Source organism: Brachypodium distachyon, chromosome 3, assembly GCF_000005505.3.
Source record: "Brachypodium distachyon strain Bd21 chromosome 3, Brachypodium_distachyon_v3.0, whole genome shotgun sequence".
Taxonomy (NCBI): Eukaryota; Viridiplantae; Streptophyta; class Magnoliopsida; order Poales; family Poaceae; genus Brachypodium; species Brachypodium distachyon.
Window position 1 is genome coordinate 39,252,511 of NC_016133.3, and position 20,190 is coordinate 39,272,700.

Below are 20,190 nucleotides of genomic sequence, written 5' to 3' on the forward strand. Positions count from 1 at the left end.
TTGTACTCTATCATATCTGCCCCATATTTTCTCAAAATAGCTTGGAATTTTTGTTAAATCTAAGCCGACGACATAGTCTTATACGATCTCGATCCAACAATAGTCAGATAATTGCACATTGCTGGAAGTAGGAACTATATGCAAATCCGACATGTGCAAACGCACACCTTTTGCAACTTCAAGCTTGACAACGTGCAATTTGGTCAACCGAGATATCTTTGGTGACTTGAAAGGAAAATAGAGTAGGAAGAAAATAGAAATAAATAAGATACTTCCTCCGTCCAACCAAAAAGTCTCAAGTTGAGACATCCAACAAAAAAACTTGACAATGTGCAATTGTATTTAGACATAACTTATTGTATACATATCACTAATCACCCTCTTGGCTCCTGACCCTTCCCCCTCCATTTTCTCCCCGCATTAAGGATCCATCCACCCTCTATACATTGACTGCTCTCTCTCTCCCTCTCCAAACATACACACCTGTTCTTGCTGTACCCAATTAACTACCTCCTCTGTTTCTCTGTTCCACCTTCCCTTTGCAAAGATACAATCACAAAAGCTCCGCAACCGCAAGGACACGGATGAGCTCCTTGAGTTCTGCCGCTATCTCAAGGGGAAGACGAAGAAGAGGCCACCATTACGCAAAGCGAAGCCACATGTCCCAAGAAAGGAGACGTTAGGCCGCACGACACCGCCAATGGCGCCCGGTGAACAACGGCCCTCGAATTCTCTTCTTCCACGCCGTCTCTAGATCGAGTGTCCCATGAGCCACCGCACAATGCATTCTTCTGCCGCCTTCGGCTATGCAGCCCCGTCGCCCCTGCCGCTGCCGCTCCCCTACCTCCCGCCCCCGCCGCCGCCTCCATTGCTGCCGCCGCCTCCCGCGCCATTGCTGCGGCTGCTGCCGCCGCCGTCTCCGGCGGCCCTCGAATCCGCGGGATTCCAGAGCAGGATCAGCCCCAGCATCCTTCTCATCATCCTGATTTTAGCCGTCATCTTCTTCGTCTCCGGCCTCCTCCACCTGCTCGTCCGGTTCCTATTCCGCCCGGCGCCGCGCGACCCGGGAGACGCCGAGAGCGGCGGCGGCGGGGACGCGACCGCGTTCCAGGGGCAGCTCCAGCAGCTATTCCACCTCCACGACGCCGGTGTCGACCAGACCTTCATCGACGCGCTCCCCGTGTTCCTCTACGGCGCCGTGGTGGGCGGGGGGACGAAGGAGCCGTTCGACTGCGCGGTGTGCCTGTGCGAGTTCGCGGACGACGACCGGCTCCGGCTGCTCCCCAAGTGCAGCCACGCGTTCCACGTCGAGTGCATCGACACGTGGCTCCTCTCGCACTCCACGTGCCCGCTCTGCCGCCGCAGCCTCCTCGCCGACTTCTCGCCCTGCGGCGGCGGGTGCAGCCCGCTCGTCTTCGTGCTCGAGTCCGGCGGCGGCGGCTCGGAGCCGGGCTCCGTGCTGTCCGATCGGCTCGACGGGGCGGCGTCCTCTGCGCACCTCAGCCTCGTCATGGGTCAGCAGCGAGACGAAGGAGCGCATTGTTGTGACCAGGATCATCATCAGAAGCAGCAGCAGCACGCGGATGTCGAGTCCGCCAAGGAGAAGAAGAAGGACGACGAGGTGGTCGTCCCCGTGAAGCTGGGCAAGTTCAGGAGCAGCCAGGCCACGGAAAGCTCCAGCGGCGGCAACCCCGACGGCCAGGACGTGAGGCGGTGCTACTCCATGGGCACCTACGAGTACGTCATGGACCAGAGCTCCCTGCTCCGCGTCTCCGTGAAACCCGCAACGGCCAAGTCGACGAAGCGGCCGGCGGCGCGGATGCCGTTGCCGGGCCGCCGCGTCGCCATGTCCGAGTGCGACTGCCACTCCAAGCGCGAAGGCTTCGACGTGCCGCAGCCGGGCAAGCTCTCGATCTCGAAGCCGGCGGCCGCCATGGGCGGCATGGGCAAGAAGGAGAGCTTCTCCGTCTCCAAGATATGGATGCACGGCGCGGCGCGGCGCAAGGAAGACGCCCCCTCAGGCTCGTCCTCGCGGCGCGCTTCGTCGTTCCGGCTGCCCTCGGCGCTGCTCCTCCAGCGCGCGGCGAGCGACGTCGGGGCCGGGGCCGGGGCGCCGAAGCGGCGAGCGGACGTGGTGAGCCCCGTCACGGAGTCCGAGTACAACGTGTCGGCGTGGGACAAGAGCAGCGCCGCGGACTGGGACGTCGAGTCCGCCGCCGCCCGGCTGACCTCGAGGGCCGACGAGACGCCCTCGTTCGCGAGGCGCACGATAGCGTGGATCAGAGGCCACCTGTAAATTGAAATCACCATGAGCTCCTTCTTGGCTCGCTCTTGCTCTGTTCGATTCGTGCGCCCCATGCAACTGATCCGCTTGTGCAATACTTGGATCAAATTCAGTGTTGTTACACCCGGGAAATGGGGATTTGTGTTGTGAGATTTGCAGCATTGTCAAGTGGTGGGTGGAACCGAAGGATGCGTGAAAGAACACAAGGTAAATGATTTTTTTTTGCGGGTAAATGATCTACTCCTAGTTTACTGCTCAGAAAGCTTCAGATGCCTCTGCATTCGCAGAGCGTTTTCAATCTCGTGTGTTGCAAGCAGCGCTGCCTGACTGCTCAGAAATCTTCAGACGTCTCGTGCTTTGCTGTGTAGGAGTACTACATTGCTTGGACAAAATGTTTCCTCTTCAGGGTAATTCACGAATTCTGATCTGAGATGTTCAGGGGTACCACGACCAGAGCTGCTTCGATCTCAAATTTGAAAAATCCAGACAGCAAAATCATACGACTAAATGGCGGCAAGTGAAATACTCCACTCCGTAGCATTTCAATAAGCAGCTCATTTCGCATTCATGTTCTTCATTTTCCATGGCTCTGCTCTGCAGCTCTGAGCTCTCTACCCTGGAGCACTAATTCTGGATCTGGACAGGCAAGCGCTGCAGGGTTTTTTGAAAAGCAAATTTCTGAAGTTCGTGGAGTGGGGCATCGCCACTTGTGCTAACTACTCTCATTGACTCCTCACACGTCTTCAATTGAAGAAACAATGGCATCATTGCAGCCTTGAATGCCATCGACAGTTAGTTGGTCCACTTTTATGTTTCTCGTCCTCCGCAACCTCTCGACCCCGAACGAGTAAAGACGCGCACTGTTCGAGCGCCGCGCCTTGCCTGCTCATTCATTTATCCATGGAGCGAATACACGTCTCGTCCTGCCATTTCAAAAGATCGTCAGAGAAAAATAACAGTGTGTGTGCGAGAGATTTTTTTTACTAGCCCTCCAGAATCCAGGTGCCTTGAACGACCATTAAAGTACAGGTCAATGCTTAGTATGGAAATAATATAGTCGTTGACCAATCCGGATCTATGGAAAGAACATAAGAAATGGTGTAGGGCGAGTATTTTATCTTGGAAGAACCATCTGTACTACTCCGGGGCATATAGGATTCGGTTGATCAATCCTTTGACCACAAATTACTTCATGAATATGTGACTAATGTGATCAAAATCATAATCATAAGCAAATATCCTTGAGTAGAAATATGACGGATATGAATCTATGTCATATAATTATATATTAATAGAGTAATTTGTAGTCAAATCATTGGTCAAAGGAAAACTAATGCGTCCTTTATTGTTTGACGGAGTCAGTACTACCTTTGCTAATTTTCCGGTATTTGGGACGTCCTTGTTCCAATAAAGTGAAGTTGAGACTTTAGAGAACCAAGTCTTCTTTGATGGTTAGTGGATGTACTTGTACAATGTGCCGACCGAGGCGATCGAACACTGAGTTTGGCATTCCGTCTGTCTCACCCCGAACATATTATTGGCAACTTTGTCGATCTGCAAATTCCGAACTCCCGTATTCAGCGGATGTTAAGCAAAACAAGACATGCATTCAGGGATACCCGCAGCGATTGGACCCTAGCCGTGCGATCACCGGCAGATTGAGACGAGTGCGCGAACTGCGCGCTTTCAGCAGGCAACAAGGACGCATCAGTGATCACACGTACTCGTAGGCCGTATTACCTGAGAAATTGGCCCATTTAAGGCCTTCATTCCCGATGATGCAACGAGCGGAGGATCGATCGTGGGGGCGCAGATTGTCCAACTTGTTGCAAGAGCTAGGTCACGGGCTTGGGGCTGACATAGGCTTTCAGATGGCATTCAATCTCCATCTAATAGGCATAAATCAGATCATGATTTGGCTCTTGTAAGTCAGATAATCTGCAAACATATTATCCATGTTGTTGTTTTTTGAGAGGGATCATCCATGTTGTTGTACCTTGTACGTGTGTCTCTTCCATGATTCCAGAATTTCTACAATAAATATCTTTCAAACAGAACATCAGGAAAAAAACAGTTCCAATCGTCGTATTACTTGAGCCAGGGCTTCAAAAAATTAAGGTCATCGAGACCTTCTCACGATGAGCTGATGACTGGCAGGCTGAGCTGAGCTTGAGTTAGGTATCGGAACAGAGACGATGAACTGATGACTGGATCCAGGAAGGAAGACACTAAGGGCCTCTTTGATTCGCAGGATAGGAAAAATACAAGAATAGAAAAACCGTAGGATTGCAATGTCATGGCCATTTGAAACCTACAAGATCGTGGTTAGACCAATGTTTGTTTGATTGAGCATAGGAAAAACAAATGAATTTGAAAAAGAGGTTGGAGTGGATGGAAAAGTTCCTATGAAATGTAGTGTAATGAAATCCTTAGAAAAATTTCCCATGGGATTCAATCCTACAAATCAAACAACTCATATAGGAAAAAATCCTAAGGATTCAAATCCTCCAAAATCCCTATGAAAATCCTTTGAATCAAAAGAGTCCTAAATTATGTTTATCGCTAAATATCGTTCAAATTGGAGTGGGGTTTGGTATGGCGGTATAGTACGGCCCAACTTGGGTCAGTACTCTTTTTTTTTCTTTTGAAACGGGAGTCTGTTCACGTGAGAGAGAATGTGTTGACCCATTATGATTGGGTTTTTGGCCCAAGAAAGGAAATCAGGGCATTTTTGCTGCAAAGAAAAGACGATATCTGCGCTTCAGAAAACACACGGGGAATTAAATTGTGAATCCGGTCGCTGTTAAACTGTCCTTGTAACTGTGTAATCTTCTGTTAATTCTTCTTCTTCTTCTTCTTTTTTCAGTTATGTTTGCTGTTTGCTCTACTATTGATTTTTGGGCTGGCTTATAGAAAGGTTTTCTACAGGAATTGCTTTGCAGCTGCTTGCACCGGCTGTGGCAAGTCTCGGTTGAAGCCTTTAATCGTGCACAAGGGTGGGCGCCGGCTACTCTCCGGCTGACTTGTTGTTTCAGGCTGTGCGGAGGGGCACTGTGTGAAAAGCTTCTGATCCTCAACGTTCGCTATCAAGATGTTGCCAGATGTGAGTGTGTGGTAGAGAGATGATAGTTGTTGCTGCCATCTTAGATTTACAGAGTGCAAGAGGCTGGGGGTAGCTCGCTGTTTTTGTCTCTGTTTGTGTCATTTTGATGCAAATTATTTAAGTTGTATTAACAGACACATGGTTTCTTTAATGAAACCGGAGGAAATGCCCCTCCGCTTGTAAAAAAAAACCCTCTGCTTCTTTGGGAGAAACATGTAGATCTTCATTAGCTACGTGCGTACGTCATACACTACAGAGTACGGAGTACATAAGTTCTCTACCTGTCTAATTTATGGGTGGTAAAACAACAACAGAAATTGTCTCTGCGCTGTACGTTTTGGTTGAACGCTGATTCTAACCGGAAAGTGTCAAACTCGTTGGGAACCAATTGTTGGGGTGGGAGGGCCACCGATGCGTGTGCCCCCTTCCACCCTCCGAGGAATCGTTCCTCCACTAACGTTAAGTTTTGGGCCTTATTCCTTTGATCCAGTTGGGCCATCTAGTCTATATAAAGGATAGAAGGCATACCTTGAACGTACTGTTGAGATCAGATATTAATAAAGAGCTCATGTTCCTCTCTACTTTTTGGTGTTCATCTACTTTACTGTACTTCGTGATTGTGTGTGATCGACTCCTTCAACTTCGATCTTTGTGTGCAACCCCGAGACCGGCCAGTCGGCAGAGGTTGCACAACACGTTATTAGCACGAGTCTCTACCTCGAGCCTTCATCGAGCCTACTCCAAGCAGGCTCTCGACATAAATCACGAAGGTATTGGATCCGAAATTTATTGCAAACATGGATTCCTCTTTGTGTTACGATTCCATTTTTATGATTAGATTATTTTTTGGATTTTTCTACCCACGGTATGGATTTCCCTCGCGAGATGTTGCCGACCAAGTCGTCGGCCAATGCCGATCATGCTCGCCGCACGAGGGACTTGTCGACCATTACCATGGGGAGACGGTGTCGCACTGTTGTGCTTCACCGGCAGCCACCGCGGGCTCCACGCCGCGAGCCGTCCCAAGCCTACCACACGCGCCGTGGACGTGCCGCCGGATGCAATGAACTCGACACCGCATGGAGCCGCCCCAGCAAGCACGTCATCAAGTGTTGCTGCTGCCGCGGCCATACGGGCATGGATGCTGCTCCCTGCCGCCTCAGGCGCGCCGGTCGATGCCGCAACTGCCTCTGGCGCAGGCCGCTTGCGCCGACTCAGGCACATGCCGCCGCCCCTCGGGCGCGAATGCCATCACCGTGCGCCGACTCGGTCACATGCCGCCGCCCCTCGGGCGCGAATGCCATCACCGTGCGCCGACTCGGGCACATGCCGCCGCCCCTCGGGCGCGAATGCCATCACCGTGCGCCGACTCGGGCACATGCCGCCGCCCCTCGGGCGCGAATGCCATCACCGTGCGCCGACTCGGGCACATGCCGCCGCCCCTCGGGCGCGAATGCCATCACCGTGCGCCGACTCGGGCACATGCCGCCGCCCCTCGGGCGCGAATGCCATCACCGTGCGCCGACTCGGGCACATGCCGCCGCCCCTCGGGCGCGAATGCCATCACCGTACGCCTCCTGGACGCGCGCGAGAGCCGGTGTTGCGCCTCCGGTCGCACGTGCCGTTGTGAACGCCGCATGGGGGTGCCCCGCTGCCGAGCACGCGCGATGCCGCCCTTGCTTGGTGCGCTTTCCGCAGTCGCCCCGCGCCCTAGCCGTCGCTCCGTTCGCGGGCGTGAGCGCCGCCGCCGCGATTCGGGTGCGCGCGGGTTATTGCCACCGCATCGTGCGTCAGGCACCGCCGCCGCTGCCTAGTGCGCGGGCACGGGCCGTCCCCACCTCGTGCGCGGGCTGCCGCACGGGCCCCGCCGCCGCATCGAGCGTCGGCCGCCTCCCCTGCCTAGTGCGCGGGCACGGGCCGTCCCCACCTCGTGCGCGGGCTGCCGCACGGGCCCCGCCGCCGCATCGAGCGTCGGCCGCCTCCCCTGCCTAGTGCGCGGGCACGGGCCGTCCCCACCTCGTGCGCGGGTGGCCGCACGGGCCCCGTCGCCGCATCGAGCGTCGGCCGCCTCCCCTGCCTAGTGCGCGGGCACGGGCCGTCCCCACCTCGTGCGTGGGCTGCCGCATAGGCCCCGCCGCCGCGCCTCGACAACCTCTGCTGCTGCCCCGTGCGCGGGGCCGCCGCCGTCGCTCCATTTGCGGGCATGAGCGCTGCCGCCGCGCCACGGAGCGCGCAGGCGCAGGACGCCCCGGATGCCGCCTCAGTCGCGGGCACAGGCCGCTGCCGCCACCCAAGGGGAAACCCTAATGAGGGTTGGCGCGGTTGGGTTGGGCCAGGCGAGGCAGGGAGTTGGGCCACCGGCCCAATAGGCGAGTGGGCCGGCCAGATTCGGTCTGGGACGGTAGATTTGCATTTTAGCCCTTGGTCTTTCTGTAATTACGCGCATTGTTTACTGTGCTGCGTTTTTGCGACTAATGCCTTGGAATTGTCAGTTTTTGCTGAAATCGCGTATTTTGGCTCAAAATGGCTTCGGGAATTTGTTTTTGGGACTAATTTTCATGTTTAGGAAACGTTTAACCTTCCATCTATGCAAATGCTTGTATTACCATGTTTTCTTGCTGTTGATTAATTGTAATCATGTTTTATTGCTTTTAATCATTAAGTAAGACATGAACTCGCTTGTTAATATTGGAACGTTGTTACAAACTATATCATTTTATCACATTTATGCGATGGGTTACATCATGTTACCTCAAGATTATATGTTGTAATCTCGTAAGAATTCGCATTAATGATATGAATCACGAACTTGCAGTTCAAGGAGACGACCTAAAATGGTTGGACTTGATTTTTAGATGTGGATTTGTTCTCGAAGCTTGATAGCTTTTGAGTAGGTTGATCGGCTTGGTGTCTTGTTGACTGCCACCACCACCCTGCGAGGAGAACATTTAGGCATTACACCATTCCTTTGTACTTTGTACTTTTGGACAAGTACATACATGTTGGGAAAGTGTTACGCTTTACCAGATGGTCCTGATTCCACATGTGTTGTTCATCTTTGCATGTCATAAGTATTTTCAGGCTATGTAATAGCGCGAGGTTTAACCTCGCTATAACTCAGAGGGAGAGACGCAAAATGGAAGCACTAACTGATTCTATTAAGCATGGGCAACCCCCATTGAGTTTGTGCTATGTGTGGTTTCACACACGTCTCTCCCGACTATCGCTGCCGTGATAGCTGATAATGGGATGAGACCATGCCGAACTGTGACATATGCGGAGGATGAGGACACCATCGCCAAGTGCACTTGGCCCTCCTAATGATTCATTTGTCACTTGATTTTGATGATTCTATGATATAAAATCACCTCAGGTGGTTGTATATGCTCTGAGCAAGCAAAACATTGTTCTTTCAACGCTTGGATGATTTGTGAGTTCATCCATTAATTCCTTTATTTAATATCGATGGCTTGTTATGTTCTGAAATATGTAATGCATTTATTTAATTATGTTGCTACTTCCTCGTTTCATTAATTAATTAGATGCTATATTTTAGAACACGTGGCGCTCGAATGGAGGAAACGTGGCTTGTGGATAGTTGTACCACAAACACCATCTTGAGAAAAACTCGTTATTTCGAGTCATTAAAAAGACTCCGGAGAGTATAATGACTACCGTAGGGGGCGAGTCAAAAATAGTAGGCTCTAGGCGAGCCACTATCATACTCCCCATGGGAACAACTTTGCTCATTGAGGAATCATTATTGTATCCAGAGTCGACTCGAACTCTCTTGAGTTTTAAGGACATCCGTGCAAACGGCCTCCATGTGGAGACCGATGATGATAATGGCAAAGAGTGCCTACTTATCACAAAGCGCGATGCCCACGGTAAGCATGTTGTTGAAAATTTTCCTTCATTCAACACTGGGCTTTACTACACGAAGATTGTAGCACCGCCCGTGTACACTACCTAAAGACTATATTTAGAAGTTCTAAACTATTTTGCTTATGGCATGATAGATTAGGCCACCCGGGTATTAGAATGATGAGAAATATAATTAACAATTCAAATGGGCATGGGGTGAATGTTAAAATTTTCTTGAATCATGATGATTTTGTGTGCTCGGCATGCGCGGCGGGGAAATTAATCATTCGACCATCACCATTGAAAGTGAGGGATGAAATCTCTGCATTTTTGGAACACATCCAAGGGGATATATGTGGTCCGATTCAGCCCCTTTCGCGGCCGTTTCGATACTTCATGGTGCTCATAGACGCTTCGTCTAAATGATCCTGTGTTAACTTGTTGTCTACATGGAACCATGCCTTTGCCAAGTTGATGTCGCAAATCATACAAATGAGGAATAGTTTCCCGGATCATCGTATAAAGTCTATTCGAATGGACAACGCTGGAGAATTTTCTTCAAAAGCATTCGATGATTATTGTATGGCACTTGGCATTAAGGTTGAGCACTCTGTACCGCATGTGCGTACGCAAAATGGACTAGCGGAGGCATTGATTAAGAGGATTAAATTCATTGCCAGACCACTCCTTCGGGGTTGTAATTTACCAACCACGTGTTGGGGGCATGCAGTGTTGCACGCCGCTAATCTCATCAACTATAGACCCACGGGCTACAACATCCATTCACCTGTCCAACAAGCGCAAGGGTCGGCACCGAAAATTTCCCACCTTCGTAGGTTCGGTTGCCAGGTATATGTACCGATACCACCCCCTCAGCGATCAGCAATGGGACCGCTCCGTAAGTTGGGGATATACGTTGGTTATGAGACTGTGTCCATAATCAGGTATCTGGACCCCATGACATGAGACTGTCATACGGCCCGCTTTGCTGACTGCATTTTTGACGAGGATCTCTTCCCGACTTTAGGGGGAGGAAATCAACCTATTGATGAGAAAAGTCGAGAATTGACGTGGCAAGCCACGGGGATCCACGCAAATGACCCGCGCACAAGTGAGACACATAGAGAAATCCAAAAAATAATAGATTTGCATGCTTTAGCGAATCAACTGCCTGATCACTTTAGTGACTTGAGAAGTGTGACAAAAATCACATGTGCCTGCGCGCAATGTACCGGAAAGGGTAGAGATACCCAAGGATCCCGTGGGTCTACCCGCTCGAGTCCAAAGGCCTAAAAGGATGAGAAATCCGTTTCCTCAAATCCCAAGTACTCGGGGACGCCCGACGAAAAAGGACAAGGGGGATGTATCACACTCGGTTACTAAAAAGCCCCGACAGAGTGAGGGGAGCCAATTGAGACCTGACAGAAGTACGGAATCTCCGGCGCAAGGAATTCTGGACTTTAACCTTCCAACAGTGGAAGCACCCAGCGGAGATGTGAGCGCACACATCAGCGCGAAAAAACTAAAGGACCTCGCTCCAGGAATGGGAAATCCTGTGGAGACAGAGGATGCGCATGACGTGCCCCATGACGAAATGGCCATAGATTATGTTAGCACGGGAGAATCAATAAATCGAGCGACTGCTAATGTTGACATAAACTTTGCTAAGAAAATTGCCGCAATCATCGATCTTGACCCCGAGCCTAACTCGCTCGCTGATTGTAAGAAGAGGTCGGATTGGAAAGATTGGCAGAAGGCAATAGCTATCGAATTATTATCTCTGCACAAAAGAGAGATTTTTGGACCTGTGTGTCGAACCCCTCCCCACGTACGCCCTGTCGGTTACAAGTGGGTATTTGTCCCCAAGAGAAATGAGAATAATGAGGTAGTACAGTACAAAGCAAGGTTAGTTGCTCAGGGGTTTATTCAACGACCTAGGGTCGATTATGAGGAAACCTACTCCCCGGTCATGGATGGAATTACCTTTAGATATTTGAACTCAATGACAATCATATGGACTTAAAAATAAAATTGATGGATGTTGTTACTGCTTACCTGTATGGTAACTTGGATTCGGACATTTATATGAGGATACCTGATGGTCTCCCGGTTCCGAATCAAGACAGAGCAAACAGAGGTCTATACAGTGTTCAACTCAGGAAGTCACTGTACGGACTTAAAGAGTCGGGTACAATGTGGTATAATTGCCTGAGCGATTTTCTACATGAAAAGGGCTACACGAGCAATGAAGATTGCTCATGTGTATTTATACGGCGATCCCAAGATGGATTCTGTATAATCTCGATATACGTAGATGATTTGAATATCATCGGTACACCTGAGGATATTGAGGAAGCAAGTTCCTACTTGAAGTCGGAATTTGAGATGAAAGATTTGGGTAAAATTAAGTTCTGTCTAGGTTTGCAACTGAAACATTCCCATGATGGGATTCTAGTGCACCAATCTGCCTACACTCAAAAGGTGTTGGAAAGATTTGGATTTAACAAGGCATATCCTTCAAAGACTCTCATGATTGGGCGGTCATTACAACAAAACAAGGACCCTTTCAAGCCGAAAGAAGAGGGGGAGGAAGTTCTGGTTTCAGAATTTCCTTAATTGAGTGATATTGGAGCACTCATGTACCTCGCGAATTGTACACGGCCGGACATTGCGTTCGCCGTCAATTTGCTGGCTAGGTACAGCTCTGAACCTACCAAAAGGCATTGGAAAGGTGTTAAGGATGTCTTTCGGTACCTGCAAGGGACCAAAGGTCTTGGGCTATTTTATAGAAGGAATCAAGACCTATCTTTGATAGGCTATGCCGATGCTGGGTATTTGTCGGACCCGCATACATCCAATTCTCAGACTAGATATGTTTTCTATGTGGTGGAACTGTTGTTTCATGGAAATCGTCAAAGCAAAGTCTTGTATCGACTTTGATGAACCACTTGGAAATCATAGCACTATATGAAGCATCACGTGAGTCTGTATGGCCTCGACGGATAGTTCGCCACATTCAACAGACCTGTGGGCTGAACACCGTCCAGACCCCACCATTATCTATGAAAATAATGCAGTTTGTGTTGCACAAGTACAAACGAGTTATGTGAAGAGTAATCTCACCAAGCATATAAATTCTAAGTTTTTCTATGCACATGAGTTGCAAAAGCTGAATGAGGTAAAGGTCTTGCATACTAAGTCGTGTGAAAATCTTGCTGATTTGTTCACCAAGTCACTACTGGCATCCACCTTTGAAAGGTGTGTGTGTGGAATCGGTATGTTGAGACTTAGGGAAATGTAAGGTTCAGGGGGAGATACTTCACATACTCATCGATAAATCTTGATCATGGCGATCAAGTACTCATCTGGTAGATTGAGTAGGTTGTACTCTTTTTCCTGTGTTTCTCGCATGAGGTTTTTAACGAGACAATCTATGCAACATAGCAACGTATCTTATGCGCTCTTTCTCCATGTGTTTTTCCCACTGGATTTTTTCGAAGTTTTTGAGGCATATGATATACAGGTATTGGCCCAAGGGAAAGTGTTGGGGAACCGATCGTTGGAGTGGGAGGGCTACCGATGCATGCGCCCCCTCCACCCCCTGAGGAATCGTTTCCCTACTAACGTTAAGTTTTGAGCCTTATCTCTTTGACCCAATTGGGCCATCTAGTCTATATAAAGGAGAGGAGGCATACCTTGTACGTATTGTTAAGATCAAAAATTAATAAAGAGCTCATGTTCCTTTCTACTTCTTGATGTTCATCAACTTTACTGTATTTCGTGATTGTGTGTGATCGACTATTTCAAATGCGATCTTGGTGTGCAACCGGAACCGGCCAGCCCGCTGGCAGGTTGCACAACGACAAAACTATCTCAGGACTTCCGTAACAGCCAGGGGCGGAATCACGCGGGACAACTTTGTTTTTCTTTTGAGAGAGAGACGCCTAGGGCAACTGGCGCAGCAGCCCCAGACGTGGAGTTATAGCCCATAGTGGAAATTTCCTAGCCCACCAAAGGGTAACCCTGGCGTCCAGGCCCAGGTCCAGCTTAGCCCGGGCTTCCACCACGTATGGCCCACTGAGCGCAGAGGAGGGGCAAATCGAGTTCCGCCTGTTCGTCTTCCTGACCTTTCTGTGGTCGCACGACAGTAGGAAAATCAAAACCCTTGCCGCCTCTTCTCCCGCTCCTCGCTTCGCACAGCACACGGCATCGACGGCGTTGGCGAGACGTTGCGCCGCTGCGGAAGAAGAGCAGGCCAGCAGAGGAACGCCGCCGCACGGGGGCACTCACGGGCGACGCGCATTGCCGCGGTCGGCGGCCCCGTCCAAATCAGCAGGGCTGCAAATCAGGTACTGTGCTGAAATTTGATTGGTAACAGTTGTCAATTTTGTGCAAATTGGAAATTAGAACTTCAAGTCTCCAAGATGAGCAAGAATAGAAAAATCTCATCCTGGTTTGCACCGTCATGGAGGAAGGCAAAATAAATAAAAAATTGAAAAGGAAACATGAACAGGACCACGTGCTGTTGAACACGTTGCAAAACCTGGGGGCTGTTTTGTCAATCCATATTCAGTTCTATGGATAAACCATGGCATTCTTTAGGGTTTTTGTAATTCAGCCCTCAACGTACTTCACTTCAGATCTTGGCGTTAATCTCTGTGGAGTTGTATGGTTCCTCTTCCTGTTAGAACTGCGTGGTTCATGTGCAGATTTTCTTATCACGCTTTATGTATATATACTCCTTAGGGAGTATTTTGGACAATTTTCCATAGAACCGATGCACAATTAGTGTCAATTTTTTCTTTAAGTACTTCAGATTTTCTTTCCTGATTCAGTTCAACTCCTGCGTGATTATCTTCTTTTAGGATTCAATCCAAATGTCGAGCCTAAAACTTATGAAAATATGCTAAATGTATATGCAGTCTTTAGAGACAAAATAAGAGAGAGACACATAGTTGCTTGGAATGATATATTAGTTCGTTATTGTATTACTTAGAAATGTCGTCGTTGACATGTCTCAAAAAAGCATGTCAACTCCACCTGGAAGCATTTTGGGTTACTAGGTGTCTAGATGATCTTGACTCCCTTTGCCATAATAGGTAGGATCACTTAAAACTAATTTCCTGTCAGATACTAGCTTCATATATCATTGCATTAATTATCCACATATATAAAGCTTCCTACACTTATAGATGTTGACATAGTCCTATAGAGTAAAAATGTCTAAACATATGAATTCACCGAAGGAGCATGCCTTAGGTATAATTGAGCGTCATTAACTGCAAAATGCCAATGTGTCGATAGACATTTTCGATATCTTGGACGGTATTAGTAAGTAACCAGTTTTAAAAAGTAACAATGTACTGACAAAACTGATGAGAGGTGGAGTCCTAAAGTATACACGCAAAACAATTAAATCTTGAAGTTCGCGAGAAATCCACAAGAAGACAACGGCTTTGCCATCTTATAACTTCTTAACATCGCTACCAACTATTGATCCTTATCTTTCTATAGTTGTCCGTAGCTGGATAATATTGACCGTGTAGAGAAAAGGCTCAATGGCCTCATTTAGATACAAATAGATAATATTGACATTATATAGAAAAGGCCCAACAACCTCAGTTAGACTAGCATGTGTATTGGATTATTGTGCTTCAAACGACAAAACAAAGCATAAATTTATTAGGGACGGTGGTGATCAATCGCTTGAATAGTACGCGAGTGTTTTGCTGAAGGAACCACAGTTTTCTATAGAAGGATTAGATGAAATATTCTAGTATAAGTTAATGTGCGCGAAGAAAAGGATCAATCCTCAGTGGTTTGATCTAACTTGAAAACTTTGATAGAGTTGAAAAGTTCATACACGCCATTCCCGTAGTCCGTCTCCTCCTTTTGAGTTATGAAAGGTGATCTTGATTGCCTTCGCCATAATAGGTAGGATCAGAAGACACAAATTGATTTCCTTTCAAATAATAGCTTCAGATAGTGTTGGCTTAACTATCTTCAACCGGCATTGGTAACTTAAACAAGATTAACTATGCGTCGATAAAACTTATGAGAGAAGCAAAGTCCTAAAGTCCACATGCAAAATATAGTGGTAAATCTTGAATACTATGGTGAGAAATCCACGGGAAGACGCCAGTTTCTTGCTATTTTATACCATCTCTTAATTTTACTACCAACTATTGATTTTTATTTATCTACAGCTGTCGGCAGTAGGATTAGGTGATATAGACAAAAGCCTCAACAGACTCGGTTAGCGCCAGCTGGAAAATATTGACGTTATCACCAAAAGGCTCAGCAACCTCAGTTAGAGTGGCATGTGTATTGGATTTTTGTGCTTCAACGACAAAATGCAATGCGAACTTGTTACGGACGGTGCTGATGGATCGCTTGAATATTATGCGAGTGTTTTGCTAAAAAGACCATAGTTTACTACCGAGGGACTAAAAATATATTCTTATATAAGTTAATGTGCTCAAAGAAAAGGATCAATACGTTGTAGTTTGCTCGCACTTGGAAACTTTGAAAAAGATGGAAGGTTCGTCCGCACCATTTCCTTAGTCCTTCTCCTCCTTTTGAGTTTTGAAAAAACCCTGCAACTTGAGGGGCCAGGCTGGAAAACAGCCTTTGCCAGCTAGCAATCCAGCGCGTCCCGTCGCCCCTCAAGGCACGGCTAACAAATAGCCCCCGACCCAGACCCATCCCCTTCCAATTCCAACAAAAACGCAAAACGGACAAACCCCCTGTGCTAGCCGTCACAATGCAGCCCTCCCTCTCCAACTCCGGCGACGAGGGCTCGCCGTCTCCCACGGAGACGCGCCGAATCGTGGTCGCCCATCGCCTTCCTCTCCTGGCGGTGCCCAACCCTGACGCGCTACACGGCTTCGACTTCTCCCTCGACCCCAACGCGCTCCCCCTCCAGCTCTCCCATGGCCTTCAGCGCCCTGTCCTCTTCGTTGGTGCGCTCCCATCCTCTGCTGCCTCCGCGTCCATAGCCGCGTCTGATGATCTCGCGGCGGACCTCCTCGCGCGCTTCTCATGCTACCCGGTGTTCCTCCCTGCAAAGATGCATGCCGACTTCTACGACGGCTTCTGCAAGCACTACCTGTGGCCGATGCTCCATGACCTCCTCCCGTTCTCGCCCTCCTACGGAAGCGGCGGCGGCCTCCCCTTTAACCCAGAGCTCTACCGCGCCTTCCTCACCACCAATACGCAGTTCGCCGATCGCATATTTGAGGTCCTCAATCCCGGCGAGGACCTCGTCTTCATCCATGATTACCACCTCTGGGCTCTCCCTACCTTTCTCCGCCACAAGTCCCCACGCGCTCGCATAGGCTTCTTCCTCCACTCCCCCTTCCCTAGCTCCGAGCTCTTCCGCGCCATGCCCGTCCGTGAGGACTTCCTCCGCGCCCTCCTCAATGCCGACCTTGTGGGCTTCCACACCTTCGACTACGCACGGCACTTCCTCTCCTCTTGCTCAAGGGTCCTTGGTATCACCAACCACTCCAGCCGCGGATACATCGGCATCGAGTACAATGGCCGCACAGTGGTCGTGAAGATCCTCTCTGTCGGTGTCGACATGGGCCAGCTCCGTGCGGTATTGCCGTTGTCGAAGACGGCCGCGAAGACCAAGGAGATCGCTGATAAGTACAAGGGTCGCCAATTGATGCTCAGCGTGGACGATATTGATTTGTTCAAGGGGATTGGGCTCAAGCTCTTGGCCATGGAGAAGCTGCTGGAGTCGCGGTCAGACTTGCGCGGACATTTCGTGCTCGTGCAGATCAACAACCCGGCGCGGAGCCTTGGGCGCGACATCGACGAGGTCAGGACCGAGGTGCTGGCCATTCGGGATCGGATCAATGCCCGTTTTGGCTGGCCGGGGTATGAGCCAGTTGTCGTGATCGACGGCGCTATCCCGATGTACGAGAAGGTGGCGTTCTACACATCTGCAGATGTCTGTGTCGTGAATGCCGTGCGTGATGGCCTGAATAGGACACCGTACTTCTACACAGTGTGCCGGCAGGAGGGGCCGGTCGTCAACTGTTTTGCCGGCAAGCCGAGGGAGAGCGCCATTATCGTGTCCGAGTTCGTTGGGTGCTTGCCGTCGCTGAGTGGTGCTATTCGTGTAAACCCATGGAATGTGGAGGATGTGGCCGAGGCAATGAACTCTGCTCTGATGATGAATGAGCACGAGAGGCAGCTGCGGCAGGAGAAGCACTACAAGTATGTGAGCACGCACAATGTTGTCCATTGGGCGAGGTCTTTCGACCAGGAACTGCAGAGAGCTTGCAAGGACCACTCAACCATGATGATCCTGAATGTTGGTCTCGCCATGAGCTTCCGTGTCGTAGCTCTTGGCCCCAGCTTCCAGAAGCTCTTGCCTGAGCACATTAATCCAGCGTATCGCCAGACTGGCAACAGGCTCATTTTACTGGACTACGATGGCACAGTAATGCCGCAGGAGCTGATCAACAAGCCACCCAGCCAAGAAGTGATTCGTACTCTGAATGAATTGTCCTCAGATCCAAAGAATACCATCTTTGTGGTCAGTGGGCGGGGGAAGCATATACTGGCTGAATGGTTTGCGCCATGTGGAAGGCTGGGGATCGCTGCAGAGCACGGGTACTTCACAAGGTAAACACAAGATTTCACCCTCTATTCTCCTGGCACATTCCTAGTTGGTAGTTTGAAATTGAACTTGCTGGAATAGGCATTTGGTAGGTGACAAATAGATAAGATGGCCTGGGTATGAGACATTTCTAGATTCACTGTTTGTATTTATATTACTATTTCAGTTGGTTTTACCTGAAATGCCAATTCTTCTGGAACCAAGTCAACCTCTTCTGTTGTAGAGCTAGTGCTTCTATCTCTGGAGTTTGAATATACACCTGTGTGAGAAATAATACTATAGTTGCTTTCTTCAGTATATTGAAATACACAAAGAGTAGTATACTGAAAAAGGTTTGCCATTAATTGATGCTGATTCGTATTACCCTGTAAAGTATAGCTATCCTGAGTTATTAAATAAGTTCTACCTAGTATAAACAATATTATGGGCGAATGTCTCCTGTGTGATGTAATCGTTTAATCGTTTAATTTTCTGTATTCTGCCTCTATTTTATGATTGTTTGCATGTGATTGTGAGAAGATTAAGGAATAAGACTGGCTTCTTCTCGAGGTAACTTTGTTTTCCTTATCAGGTGGAGCAGGGATTCTCCATGGGAGTCATGCAAGTTGATAATGGATTTTGATTGGAAGAACATTGGAGTGCCTGTAATGAAGCATTACACCGATGCAACAGATGGGTCATCGATTGAGGTTAAAGAAACATCACTAGTGTGGCACTATGGGGAAGCTGATCCGGTTTTTGGACCATGTCAGGCCAAAGAGCTTCAGGACCATCTACAAAATGTGCTTGCGAATGAGCCAGTGTCTGTGAAAAGTGGCCATCAAATTGTGGAAGTTAATCCTCAGGTACTGAAACTTCTAATGCTGTGGAACTATCGTTTCTTTAGTATTTATAGTAGGGTTTTGCATCCATTAATGTCATAGTCCCTTTGGAAGTTTGGATATAGTAGCTATTTCATTTTCATCTTCTGAAAGCCCAAACCAAGAAGAAATGAAGAAGTTCCAGTTCCACTAGTATCTGTCATGATCAAGTGCAGCACATAGCTTTCATATGAAAAGGCATTGGATTATGCTAACTTTAAGAAGTTTCATCCACTTCATATTCAGCTACCATATCTCTTTAGCTAGTATTAGGGTGTTTCATATAACTCTGTCAATTATAATTTTCATCGACCATGCCTTCTTATGTCGCTTCTGATGTGTCCATCTCATCTTCACTGGTACAGGGGGTGGGCAAAGGAGTGGTAGTGCGTAATCTAATTTCAACCATGGGAAATCGTGGTGACTTTCCAGATTTCATCCTATGTGTTGGTGATGATCGGTCTGATGAAGACATGTTTGGGGCTACCACAACTGCGGTGAGCAATTCCGTACTACCAGAAACTGCTGAGATCTTCACATGCACCATAGGCAACAAGCCAAGTTTGGCGAAGTATTACCTGGATGACCCAGTCGATGTTGTGAAGATGCTTCAGGGCCTGACTAAGTCACCGGTTCAGCATCCGGAAGCTTCAGGATCTCAGGTCTTGTTTGAAGACTAGCTTGGTGAAGCAAGAGTGGTCTTGGTTCATGGGGCATCTTCATGGAGCAGCAGTTCATTTCGTTCATCATTCCTTTTTGTAATGAGCTTACCATAAGACAAATGTCTCGGGAGACCGGGAAAGACAACAGATCAGCCAAACAGACAAGTGCTCAATGGTTTGGTCAAAAATGGCAGCTACCGGGTTCATGCCCACCTGGTTATTAGCAGTTTCCTGTACAATCGCAATAATTGCTTTCCTCCTTTGCTTCTTTGTTCGCTCGAAGAATGCAAAATCATGACTAAATTGGTGATCCATCTGTTCTGTTGATTGTTCGTTGTCTTTGGTTGCCTTATCCGTGAATCGTTTTTCCTTTCCTTTTCCTGAGTCCTGACTGATGCCGGTGTCGTCGTCAATGTGAAGTTGTGAACTACTGTTGCGGGCTGGGGATGGACTGCTACGCTTGCAAGTTCCCAACCAATCTATTCCTCAAACTTGCCCTGTCCAGGACCACGCACCTACTGTTCGTCCTCCCAGTTCGTTTCGCCGGTGCAGGCTACAGAGCGGCAGCTTGGTATCAATGCCCTGCGGCGAGCAAGCGAGCCAACATCTGCAGAGGAGGCCCTGCTTTTAACCCTTGCCAATTCTTGCGATGCACCCCTCTCCTAGCGTCAGACTAGCTGGATTATGTTGTTCGCCACGAGCTTTCCTCCGATCCCATCTCCATCTAGGAGGACATAGTCACATAGGACGCGGTCCATGCATCCCGCTTAGCATCTTGCTTTCCT

At 48.8% G+C, this 20,190-nt stretch overlaps 2 protein-coding genes across 5 annotated transcripts; both read left to right on the forward strand.

Annotated features, from left to right (window-relative positions):
* The first annotated feature begins 411 nt into the window (after positions 1-411).
* Positions 412-3,069, forward strand: LOC100840750 (RING-H2 finger protein ATL13). Of its 3 annotated transcripts, none has more exons than XM_003574514.4 (2): positions 412-2,491; positions 2,653-3,069. In XM_003574514.4, the coding sequence occupies exon 1, from the start codon at positions 767-769 to the stop codon at positions 2,294-2,296; it is 1,530 nt and encodes a 509-aa protein (XP_003574562.1). In that variant the 5' UTR covers positions 412-766; the 3' UTR covers positions 2,297-2,491; positions 2,653-3,069. The 3 variants fall into 3 exon arrangements, with proteins under 3 accessions (XP_003574562.1, XP_024316185.1, XP_024316184.1); XM_024460417.1 differs by having other exon boundaries at positions 2,929-3,069; XM_024460416.1 differs by having other exon boundaries at positions 2,572-3,020.
* A 10,173-nt stretch (positions 3,070-13,242) lies between these two features.
* LOC100844084 (probable alpha,alpha-trehalose-phosphate synthase [UDP-forming] 9) lies at positions 13,243-19,740 on the forward strand. Of its 2 annotated transcripts, XM_024460438.1 has the most exons (4): positions 13,243-13,600; positions 15,458-17,888; positions 18,455-18,728; positions 19,109-19,740. In XM_024460438.1, the coding sequence occupies exons 2-4, from the start codon at positions 16,015-16,017 to the stop codon at positions 19,421-19,423; spliced, it is 2,463 nt and encodes an 820-aa protein (XP_024316206.1). In that variant the 5' UTR covers positions 13,243-13,600; positions 15,458-16,014; the 3' UTR covers positions 19,424-19,740. The 2 variants fall into 2 exon arrangements, with proteins under 2 accessions (XP_024316206.1, XP_003572245.1); XM_003572197.4 differs by lacking the exon at positions 13,243-13,600 and having other exon boundaries at positions 13,607-17,888.
* The last annotated feature ends 450 nt before the right edge of the window (positions 19,741-20,190 follow it).

Bases quoted from the DNA above. Each gene is read 5' to 3' on its own strand.
- LOC100840750 (XM_003574514.4), top strand. From the start codon at position 767: ATGAGCCACCGCACAATGCATTCTTCTGCCGCCTTCGGCTATGCAGCC.
- LOC100844084 (XM_024460438.1), top strand. From the start codon at position 16,015: ATGCAGCCCTCCCTCTCCAACTCCGGCGACGAGGGCTCGCCGTCTCCC. The intron at 17,889-18,454 runs GTAAACACAAGA...TTTCCTTATCAG, and splicing joins GAGCACGGGTACTTCACAAG to GTGGAGCAGGGATTCTCCAT. The intron at 18,729-19,108 runs GTACTGAAACTT...TCACTGGTACAG, and splicing joins TTGTGGAAGTTAATCCTCAG to GGGGTGGGCAAAGGAGTGGT.